At 45.5% G+C, this 12304-nt stretch overlaps 1 protein-coding gene across 2 annotated transcripts in view; it reads right to left on the reverse strand.

Annotated features, from left to right (window-relative positions):
• lrba (LPS-responsive vesicle trafficking, beach and anchor containing) overlaps nucleotides 1-12304 on the reverse strand; it is a 168809-nt gene that overhangs the window by 23053 nt on the left and 133452 nt on the right. For both annotated transcript variants that reach the window (XM_018735791.2, XM_018735790.2), the window contains exons 46-47: nucleotides 12176-12295; nucleotides 8995-9147 (exon numbers count right to left, since the gene is read on the reverse strand). In XM_018735791.2, coding sequence (XP_018591307.2) covers nucleotides 8995-9147; nucleotides 12176-12295 — 273 coding nt within the window. The remainder of the gene's footprint in view (nucleotides 1-8994; nucleotides 9148-12175; nucleotides 12296-12304) is intronic.

A 12304-nucleotide genomic window follows, 5' to 3' on the forward strand; every position in this document is an offset into this window, starting at 1 on the left:
TGAGACAACATCGCTACTCCAAAGCTCCACCCCAACACCCGGGCTGATGAGTATTTCATGCGTCAATCTGCGTAAATTAGCATGGGACAAAGAAATGGATACGGTAAGCAGAGCATCTCCTAATTGCATGAGCCTTCTGGTAACCAGTGGTCACCATCAATAGGGTGGGGGTCTCAAGTCCGTGCAAAGCATGAAAACCAAAAAGGACAAGTCATCTTACGATTACAGTAAAACCACACACTCTCCAACAAGTGACCTTGTCAAAAATTCAAAACACATTCATCCTGAAGGTGGGGCGGGGGGGAGGGCACTGATCAGTTATGTCATTTCACAGCAAACACTCTGTCCAATAAAAACAAAAATAAAGGACGATCCCATATGGCAAATATGTAAAGCAATGAATCATTTTTTCACCAAACATGTCCATTTCACAATTAAATAACTTGATATTCAGGCCTTAAATTCAAACAATTTTCAGTTATGATAACATAAATGTACATGGATACAAAATCTCACAAAGTGCATTGGCACACCATTTGTTTTACCGGGCTTATTTATTCAGTCATTACGAGAAAGTTGAATCGAAGGTGCCACAGTGTTGTACGTGTGTTACAAAGTGAGTCAATAAAGGCGCCTAACGCGAGGTCCAAAGACAGGTGCTGTCAGAAGAAGTGTGCAGGGGTGCTGCGGGTGTGCCTGAAGCAGGGAGTCCGTAGGTAAATAAATTCCTGCACACAAAGGTAGCAGTGAGAGCAGTAAAACACGGATTATTTATGCACCAATTAGAAGGCTTTGTGTGTGCTGCTGTGGTCCCCGGGGGAACCTTGCAACAATTGATGAATGACTTCGGCACAGCCCACGCCACCGCTTCAAGGTGGTGGGATTCCTACAAATCACTTCTTTATAGCTGTTTTCTCCTGGTTTCCTGTTGGTTCTGCCTCTCCTCCTCTACTCTCCATGCACCGTTCAGTCAGATCTTCCCCCTTCCAGTTGTACCGCGTTTCACACCGATACTGCTCAAAATGGTAGGAAGCGCCTTAAAAACAGTGATGTACGACAGAGCTAACAACACCAAAAACCTCGCTTTTAAAGCCTAATTACAATAGCTTTGTCCCTCAAAGACCTTAAAGAGAGGATGTTGTTGCCATCTGTCTTCGTTCTGCATTATGATCTTGGTTCCAATGAAAATATTCGGTGAAACTGAGCGATTGTGACGGCATGCTGCGCTTGTCTTTCTTTTCACAGACAGTCAGGAGAAAAACAACCCCCACCCCAGTCAGAAAAAAGCAGGACTGGGCTGATCTTCTCTGACCAAACCAGCGCAAATCCAAGAAGCCAGACCAACTGGAGTGTGCCTGGGTTATGGAGAGGTCCTGCAGTTGCTGCCAGACTTCCTGTCCTGTAACCTTCGAGGGGGACTCTGGCCCAGGGAAGTGGGGAGTTGGGTTGAACCTTCAATGTACTTTAAATCTTTCATATGGAAACGATTAAGTTACCATTCCTAAGCAAAGATTAGAGCATTTCAGCAAAAAAAAAAAAAAAAAAAAAAAATCAAATCTCAAAATATCCAATAAAATGAAACTGAATGGAATTTATAAGCATTCGGCAGTAGTTAGAGCAGCTGTATGCACGTGGGGGCTCCAGTTCCAAATTCCACCTCCTGCTGCAATAGCCTTGATCAAGGTATTTATCCTGAACTGCTATAGTTTAAAAAAAGACCCTGCTATATAACTGAGTACATCTCTAAGTTGTTTTCGAAGAACATGTCAGCTAAACAAAGAAAAGTAATGCAATGTAAATGTTTCACGTAATGTAGTGATGATTCTTTGAGCACTATAAAGGCAAAGAAATTTAGTGTACAGAATTACTGTATAGTGATGTTGATCATAACAGCCTGAGGTCAGTAATTCTTTCACACACTTAATTCTATGGGATGTGTTTCACTGCTGGCCAAAGTGTTAAAACTCTTCTGGTCTTTAATGGTCCTCGAAAATAGTACAGAGCCTTCATCTGAGCAAACATCTACATGAAGATGTCACTCTCCAAATTGATGGGCTAATTTGCATCACAAAGCCAACCCGAGACAGACTTCTATTGCCGAAATCTTGGGAGGGACAGCGTGTCGCAGGGGTACTGATCCATGGAATTAGGACAACGGTCACCAGGTGAGTGCTGTTCTGTAAGGCAACTCCAGAAAAGACAAATCCAGCCTTAAAAAGCCATAAATCATGACACCACCATATTCTGAAAAAAAATTCCAGTTGAAAGCAAAGGTACTTTAGTGAATTCATAAACAAAGTCATTTGAATATGTATAAAACTGATAGCTTTAAAAATAAATTAAGATAAAAGAACATATTTTTTAGTACTCCCCATCAGAGGCTCCCAGTAAAGTGGTTACCACCCAGTAACAAAGGGCAATGCGATGAGCGGACAGCGCTGAGAACTCAAGCAAACTCTTGCCATATTTCACTCCAGCAGCCCCCCAACCCAAAGCCCCCAACTCCCCCCAAACCTGCTCCTTCCCACTGCGTCGCTGGCCTTTCATCTGGAGTCCTCTTTCTGCTGACAGGCGTCTGATTAAAGGCCCTATTAGCCCGCCGAAGCCGAGGAGCAGACTGTCAGATCGCGGTAAGAGGACTGTGTCGACTCAAGCAGAGCCCCCCTAGTCTGGGAGCCAAACGGCAGGGTGATGTCAGAAATTAACACTGATGGTGGAGAGCTGCATTCCACTTCTGCTCACATTCCTTGGCTCATGGTACCAGAAGAAAGATCTCACCCATTTCCTCCAATCCCTTTACCAGTAAAACTGGCCACAGGAATGAGAGCGGAAGCAAAGACACTCAGCCCAACGGCTGAAATAAACCAACTGGCCAAGTGCGCTGTGGTCGCGCGAAGTCCCATGAAAACAAACATGTCAGGGATTACGATCCATGGGTGGAAGCGATGACATGTTCCTGGGAAAATATTTCTAAAAGTGATGTCAGTGAGCAAAAAAATGATCAACGTCCTGCTGTCCAACCAGAAGGGGAAAGAGAAAACTGACAGCATCCTGCACCAGCGAAGGAGATACAGGAAGGGTTAAAGCAGTGCAAAGGAAAAGGGAGGAAAGGGAGAGTTGTTTGGGAAGGTGCTGAGGAGCAGACAGGGCTCGCTAATGAGTCTCTCACATTCAGGAGTGGTTAAAGGAGGAAGAGAGGAAAAATAGTGGAGCGCTTCAAACGATGCCATCAACTGACAGAAGGTGGCCGGGCTACAAGAGGAAGGTGATTAGAATAGATGACTGGGGTAATTAACTCCGATTCTGGACCACTCTGGAGAGGATGGAAAGGTTGAGGGCTGTTCAGATGATGGTCTGCTGGCTGGCTGGGTGGGTGTGGGTTGCCAAATCAGCTTTCCTCCTCCTCATCACAAGCATCAAGTGGCGATAAAGAAAAGCAGCACACCCCCCGAAAACAGGGATCATGGGAAGGGAAGAAAGAAAGACTGTTGGGCAAACCTGTGCCAGCGTGTGGGGAGAGGGGCTGCCAAGACCCTATGCGATCTGGCAGAGCTAACAGCGAGTTCGCCAAAACCAACAGGAGGCCAGAGGAGAGCTCACTACGTGATGATAGCTAGGATGTGGCCAATCAGCTCCACTCTTAAAAAAAAAAAAAAAAAAAAAAACTAATAACAATCAGGGAAAAACCTGACTTGTGAAACCTGTCCAGAGCAGAAGATGGTATTCACACAAAAGGAAAACCCTCAGAAAAATATGCTCAAAGTTTGCAGACAATTTGGAACAAAATATTTTGAACTTCTGCAAGTGATTCCATAGAGACTTCACATGATTGCAGTGTGTAACAGAGAAGTTTATCTAAATTAAAGTCAGTGGTTCAGACTAGACGTGTTTCATCAATGAAAGAATAATAGAAGAAGCTATGTTGTCATAATGTCACGTATAGCATCATCATCATCTTGGCTAATCCAATTAAAGACTGGCCTCACAAATTCCTTGCCTTCTTAATACCTTTCATTTCTCAAGCTCTAGCCTTATCCTCAAAACAAAACCTTGCAGTGAACTGGGATCTCACAGAGGTGTTTCAGAAGAGCACAGGAGCTTTGCCTCTAATGAATAAAAAAACCCAAGGATTAACGTTAGCTGTTAAACTGCTGTCGCGGCTCTTTTAGTGGTGCATGTCTGAAACCCACTGTCCTTGCTCTCAAAAGTGGACAAGGTCCCCCGTGCTCAAAATTCATTTTGTCCTTCATTCATGCTGCACGGTTCATTGGGTGCCTTATCTACAGGAGTCCAGTAGCGTGCAGTGCCTGTAGGAGGACCCAACCAAAGTGCCCGCTGTTTTGGGGGCAGACTGTGTCAAATTTGGGGTTAGTGTTGTCACAAGACCAAGGTGAACTGAGCAGGGATGTTTGGGCAGTTGAATGACAGCCTCATTTGCCAAACTTCTCTTAAAAAAAAAATAAACAACAAATGAAACTTTTCAATAACAAAGAGCTTTGCATTTGTTTGGTCTATTCATCTGATGGCATTACTTTGCTGCCACACGTTACTCAAGTATCTACTTCCAGAACTGAGAGATAGATAGGAGATACATATATACGACAAATAATGTTATGTAGACTTCAGAAGATCAGGAGGGAAGTGGTTACAAAAGACATTCTGAGCTCTGAGACCCTCTGTGCATATTAAGGATTCAGCACCTCTGTGGGACAGAGAAATTTCATTCTACCACAATGGGGTCAAAATCAAGACCCTATGGGCTTCTCATTTTGGAACTCTTGTAGGTGGGACCACCAAATGGCTAGAAGAGATGTGCAGCAGTCTTGCTGGGGTGTGTGAGATGATCATGTCCTGTACGTAGTTATCCAATATCAGGTGTGATTTAGAACACCACAAGTATCCATCAAAGGTAAAGAAAAACCAAATTCGACATGGTTTGTAGGTAGAAAAGTGATTAAGCTGTATGTACCCTATAGGCTCGAGTTCTAAGAGGGGTGCTACTTTTGCAACCTTCATCAAGGTATTTAATGCAAAATCCTCCAGTAAAAGCATCAGCCAGAGAGCCAAACATTAATAATCAACTTGAAGAGTGACGCTGCATTGGTGTTGGTCTGGGATGCTGGCAGAAGTTAAAAAGGCACAACTTTAGACCACTGATGAAGGCTGAACTTTGAACTTGGGATAAGAGCCAGTTGCAAATGCAGGTGCCCTTTTAGAAGTAGGTGGTCTTCCCAGGGATCCATACAGCCGACTCATTGTGGGAAAGTATCGTTGCCTGTCTCTCGTCTGTACAAACGGACTGGCCATGTTGGGTGACCTCCTGACATCACTTTGAGGGAAAGTCTTGACCTCCTTTTCACTCGGGAGTACATGTCCAAAAAAAATGAAAGCAAAATATTTTGATGAAAGTAGCAACTGTTTATGAGCTCCATTAAGAAGCATAAGCCAATTTCAGCCGTCAAGCATTTTGAGATGAAAACACACCACGCACAAGCGAAAATCAGTCGAGCTGTCGACACATTCATCTGACAGTCCAACAAGAGGTGACTCGGGTTGGCTGGTAAGCCACTGGCAGGCAATGCTAATTCAACAAACAGGCTTTCTTTCGCGTCAGTGCACCATTCGTCTCTCAGCAGGTCTTTGCGATGTTTACATGTGCGCCTCGAGAAGGCCCCTGTTTATAGTCATCTCTACCGCCAACATGCAAGGGTCTGACTCCCAGCGGCCTCAGTCCACCCCAGGGACCAGCAGGGTAAACAGCTCACGAGAGACGAAGTGTCATTCAGTGGAGCGAGCGAGCTAGCGGACAAGATATTTAACGGCCGGTGGATCGGTGAGATCCTTGAAGCTGACACTGGAGAACCCGTGCGGTCTGCTGTGGTGGGCACCGGTGCACGGAGCCCGGCCCGCTTTGTTCGCGTCAGTCATCTGGCTTTCGCCCACTCAGCAGCTCCCCGATGCCGCGTCTAATGGACGCTCCTGTCACGCCGATGACTGAGGACACCCTCTCATGAAGAGACGCTGTCATCTGGATGGGGCTTGTCGTTGATCGTGTTCACCTAATGCCACCAGAGTCTGAGAAATACCAAGCTGTCAGCAGGGGTGGGGGGTGGGTGAGAGAACGGAATGAGTGAAGCCTTAGAAATGTCTTTAATGGGCTGACATGATACACAGAACCAAACGAGAGTCATCCTGACGTCTCACGTGCATAGTGCCAGTCTTCACAAACCCATCCTTCTCCAGTGAACATGTGCATGCCTGGAGCTGGTATTCTCCCTGCTGCAAAAACGCCAGAATTTCATTTCACAGTGGGAACTAATCACCCTCATTCTCATCCTTCCAGAGGAAAAAAATAACATATCCTGATGTTACTGTCATGTAACATCAGGACAAAAGAGATCCTGTTATTTACACACATCCAGAAGAAACACTGACCATGACACTTATATATTCTCAAGCTCGGCAAAACAGACAAGCAGACATGTCCCATTAAAAGACAAATTTAAGAAGTTAAAGAGCACAAGAGCCCTACAGTTACAACTGCTAAGAGACCCTTCCAAAATGATCTAACCTTCAAAATAAGACAGGGTCACGTCCTCTGTGGCCTAGATGGGTTTTCCTCAAGAAACACATGGCAGTTAGCCTTTCATTCATATTTTTTCTCTTCAACGTATATTCCAGTACCAGTAACAATAAAATTAGTACATATGTTATGTGACTACGTAGCCAAGCTCTGTAGCAGCAGAAATGAAGTTCTCACTTTATTTCTAAACTAAAAAAAAAACTCACTTCAGCCCCTCTACCTAAACATCGACACACATTTCTGCACATCAAAACATATATAGACTACTTGCTGTACAAACAACAGCTACTCCAGTTCTTGCACTGTGATAGTGTGGCTTTTAGTTAGCTGGTGATCGTTTAGTGGAAATGGAGAAAGTGAATGATGTGGCCAACTTTGCCATCACAGTGCTGTACGCACACGTGCACCATTAGTGGCAGATGCCGTAAAGGCTGAAACAGCCCATTAACTCCTTACGCATCTCTGCCCACCCTGGAGGCCAAGGCTTTCTCTATATCATGGCAGCCAGCTGACACTGCATAATGCCACCATCAGTCATTAAGATCGCCCCGAAGGCTGGAGGAGCTCCCCTAATGATGGAGTCCCAGCAAGGCTGGCCACACCCCTCCCAGCAAAGGAATCCACAGCTGTCATGGTGGTTCCCCAACTCACTTTGGATGAACTGTTAGAATGGCAGTCCACACAGCAGCATATGAGAAGGGAACAGCAAAGCCAAAGAGGGTTGAGTAGCCAAGTGTACGATACAAACAGCCAGATGGCGGCTGGCGTGAGAAGGGGAGAAAAGAGGACGATCTGCAGTCTAGCAGCTTCTCTGCTCACTCTGTAAGCTGCTTTCAGGAAGACGTAGGGCACCATTATCATTCTGCTCCTTAAAGGATTTCTCAAAAAAGAGCATACATTAATTACAGTGATTTACCCATTTATACAGCTGGAAAGTTTTTACTGTATCAATTTGGACTAAGTGACTTAATGAAGAGTACAACCAGTGGTGGGATTTGAACCCGGTTCCTTCCAGTGCAAGCCAAGAGCTCTAAACACAGGACCACCTGCGTTCTCTTACGATGCATTGTTTTTGATGTGGTTGCGGACAAGCTCCAAATACACTGTTTTCTGCAGTAGTCCATTTCTGCAGTAACGAAAAAAAGAAAAATAAAAACCTAGCTGGAAAAAGTCACTAAAAACCAAACAGGTCTGATTCAAAAAGCACTCTAAAAATCAACTTTAATTGTTATTCCGAGCACAGAGTCGTGAAGGGCACCCTACGGTACCGTCTCGGCTCACCTGGCTGGATCAATATGCGGTATTTGCACGCAGCGGAAAGTGTGCTAAAAGGCCGGAGGATCGATCCAGGAGTTTCCCTATATGCAGTGAGGCTGCGCTGACTGGAAGTAATTGCCTTTACACCAAAGGGTGTACAGGGCCCTGGGAATACTCAGACAGAGCGCTGCTCGGTGCACACTGAACACACAGATGGGCGAAGCACTAACAACGCTCTGCTGTAATATCTAAATTCTGTTCCGCTCTTGAAGAACAGAGCAAGAGCAAAGCCAAGAAATGCTCTGGAGGAGCTGTAGTGTGTTGCAGCAGGGCTGTAGAATACAGCAATGTCCTCGTTTTTATTTGAAGCGACTTACGGGTTAACTTGAGTTCACCACAGCCTCTTGCTAAGGTGTCCATCAGAGAACTGGGGAAAAACGGCTCCTCTGGCTAATTAATACCAGGCTCCAGCGCTCAGCACTGCTACTGTACCATCTGCAATTACAACCTGTCCTATATATCATCTGCTCACATCTCAGCGGCCACCCACATATCACCGCAACGCTTCCTCGGCTCGAGGGTCAAGGCGGGGTGGGGCACGTCCGTGGGGTGGGTGGCAGGACGACACGAGGCTGAGGATGTGATTAGTGATTAATGACGGTGCTGGGACAACATCAGCGTCGTGATTAACGCCACAGAATGGTCACAGATTAGTCGTGTTCATATCTCCACACCGCAGTGTGGCCACACAGAGCTGTGCATTAAACATAAAAGAAGGAGTATCATCTACAAGCAAGGAGACCCTTTGGAGAGTAAGCAAAAAATGTAAGGGTACTGATGATCTTTGCAACACATTTCTCATAAAGCTGAGGCTTTCTTGACCTAAAACGCTGAACATTACAATTTAAAGTTTAAATGATGTTTGGAGTTTACAAACCATTAACCACATACAATTTTATGCTACATTGGAAACATTCACCAAGAACAGGCGAGCACTGGCAAAAGAAGCTGTACAAAAAACAATTTCTTAAATACTATATCGCTTTCAAATGTTGGAGGTGATTTGAGGAGCAGGTGTTTCAGGCTGGACAGGAAAACACGCCGTCTCTCTCTGTTAGGTCAAGTGGACGCACTCGCAAAGCCTCTCCTCTTACCATCCTGTTTATGCGCACAAAGTCTTCCGGGGTTTTGGCCCAGGGAGGCAGCTCAACGTCGCACACCACCGTTCCGTCTTCCATCACTCCCAGGTTGTAGTTATTGGAGTTGACAAACATCTCCGGAAGATAATAAAACTCAGGGATCAGTTCCTGCACAAAGAGGGGGAAGGGAAAGGGAAAGGGGGGGGAAGAAGACCAAGATTTATGACGTGTAATGCTTTTCTTCATCAGCGGGACGGGGGGGCGGGGGGACAGCGGGATGACAATCCAACCCCCTCTCCCCGGCTCCCATCAGACAGTCGAGGAGGACCTGCGTACAGACTGCGTGCCCTGTGTAATAACTGTTCAGGGTGTACTGGGAGGCCCAGCTCCGGAAGAATGTGCGGGTGTGAAAATGTGTAACTGGGGCTGTGGTGTGGTGTGGGGGGGACTCCAAAGTGAATATATAACTCACTGGGTCATATCAGCAGGACGGAGCGGCTTTCATCTTGTGCACCCTCATCGTCTGCGGGCCCGAGAAACGCAGCACCACTCGAAGTGTATCATTACTCACGGAAATTACATTTCAAAACCCTTCATTTGCGCTGCACTAGGAAATGTCACCCTGATAAAAGCAATCAAAATATGAGTGCAGGCGTGGAGCTGCAATTTCTAACCTTTCATGCTTTTGTGTGTGTGCGCGCGGGTGCGTATGTGTGTGTGTTTGTTTATAAGACACCGGAAAAAAGCACTTGATATGGAACATTTTTTTTCCGTGTTTTCCCAGGATGAAAACTACATCCAGGAAGTGTTAACTGACCAACCAAAGACATTCTGTTTGTTTGTGTGTGTGTGTGTGTGTGTGTGTGTGTCAGGACTAGCCATCTGGGAGAGTTCTAAATCGCCACATAATATGGACTATAATGTGAATCTACTTTACCTTTACTCTCATCACACTTACGCATTTAGCAAACGCTTTTTGCCAAAATGACGGACATCTCAGTGTAGAAAATTAAATCTTTAAATCACAACAACGTTGATAATGGAGACCAGATTCAAATACATTTTAGTACACAAACTTGAAGTGCAAGAGACCTAGCAGCAGAGATGCTATAAGGGTGGCACTAAACATTCAAAAAATGTCACCAATGCTTTTATCCAAGGTCAATAACAATGTTAAGTTGTCAATACTAAGCTTCACACAAAGGTTTACCCATTTATACAGCTGGGGAACATTTACTGTATAAATTCAAGGTAAGTACCGTGCTCAAGGGTACCTCAGCAGGGACAGAACTTCAACATGGAGAATTTCAATTACAATGCTCTAACCACTATGCCACCTGCTGCCCTGGCATCTTTTTTTTCCCTTTTCTTTTTTTTAAAAAACAAACAAAAAAAAAAAAAAAGGACTTACTGCTGTGCTTTGTAACGCAGACAAACTGAAGGTAACGCTACGTGGACAAAAGCGCTCCATTACCAAATGGGCTGAAAAGATAAAATATGAAACTAAAGTGTTCATGGCTAACAGCAGTGCAGCCAGTCACAAGCAGGCGGGCAGGCAGCAGCGATGGAGAGCGGCTGCCCTCAGCTAATCGGCCTCAGCTTGCCGCTTAACAAGCAGAAAAATACGGACCTGATCCACGGACCGTTATGTGCAGTGGCCCCAGCACTGGTGTGTCAAGAGGCCAGTGGCCCGCGACCCACAATCCTGTCCCGTTATGGGTCAGCGGAGGGGCGCTGCCTTTCAGCCCCCAGGGCCGGCTGCAGTAGAGGTCAGAGGATCGAGGGGCGAGGTCGGACCCGGTGGCCGCACCAGAGACGGACCGGATCAAGGAGGCATTAGTCCATTATCAGATCTTTTATTTGGATTTTAACGCTGAGAGGCTTTACCAGCCCTTTGTCACACTGCTCAAAAAGGAGAGGATCGAGCAACGCAAGGGTGCATTTTAAATGTTCAAACTATAACAACGTGGCGAATTGATCCATCACGTTGCTGCTTACCGTGGCTCGCCTGCTTCCTGTCGAGTCATCAAAACTACAAAACATATTTCACTCACTGATTCAGTGCCGTTGCACTCTTTCATGCATCAAGTTGAACTCTAAACACAACATGAATGGAATATTTTGTTGCTTTTTTCTTTTTTTTTTTTAAATACAATTTTTTTCCCCCCACAGCTGGACATTCACTGAAGCAATTTAGGAGCTCTACCTTGCTCAGGGATTCTCCAAGGAATTACACTCGGAACCACTGGGTCACAAGCACGGATCCATAAAAGACATATATTTACAGGTTTAGAGAAAGAATTTACAGATCTGATGCAATAAACACGGTAAGAAACTCAATTTGGAACCCAGTCCAACCTTTATTTTTTTTAATGTGAAAGGAACCGGTTACATTTATCTACTGTGACAAGGTAGGCTGGGACCAAGTCGGCATCTCGGAGCACCGCGCAATCAAGTGTTTCTCGTAATGTAAGCCACATGTTTGATCATTTTACGAAGGCAATCAGCAATGAGCCAACGCAGAAATAACAGGCCAAATCAGAGCTGACAACCCAACGCGGCCGTGCTGCCGAGTTTTAAGAGTGGCTGACACTTGTTAAAGCGAACCCGGGACATTGGAGAAACTACCCAGTGGAAACCAAGCCCTTCTCAGAAACAGCCATTGCTGGGAGGTTCAAGTGAAGGTTAGCAGCAAGCAGAGGAGTTTGAGAAGTTTGGGAGAAGGTTGGGGGGGGAAATCAGGGAATTATTTCATGCTTTGATCGTGAACATTTCGCGATTAACAAGTAATGGTTGTGATAAAAAAAACGTACTTCCTGCCTTATTTCTAACCAAAGCACAGTACCCAAGGACTACTGGTATCTCCATGGGCACTGCGAGTACCTGAAGATGGTCTCTGGAAATCTCATGCTACTTAACATGCTGATTACTCCAGTGTCCACAATGAACTTCCTTATTTGTGCATCTCTCCTTTAATCATGTAGCCCATTGGCCTCCGTAATTGTCTGCTCCCTCGCCACACAGGTTCTGTTAACATTCTACCCACAAAAATACACAGGAAGCCTTTGAAATGTCAAAATCCCAGAATGCCCAAACACCATTCCAAGAGAATATTCTGTTCGACCATTGTTCAACCTGAGCCTGGTGTGTTTGTGAGTGAGCGTGTGCGTGCATGCACGAGCGTAGGCTGTTTCACCTTCACGTCGGAAGTGTCCCTCTGGCAGTTCCTCCAGGCTCTGGATATTGAGGAGAAGGTCCGGTCAGCATGGTCAAACTTGCCCCCTTGCAGGTTGAGGAAGAATGTGGTGAAGGGCTCCTGAAAACC

Source organism: Scleropages formosus, chromosome 16 (genome assembly GCF_900964775.1).
Source record: "Scleropages formosus chromosome 16, fSclFor1.1, whole genome shotgun sequence".
NCBI classification, from domain to species: Eukaryota; Metazoa; Chordata; class Actinopteri; order Osteoglossiformes; family Osteoglossidae; genus Scleropages; species Scleropages formosus.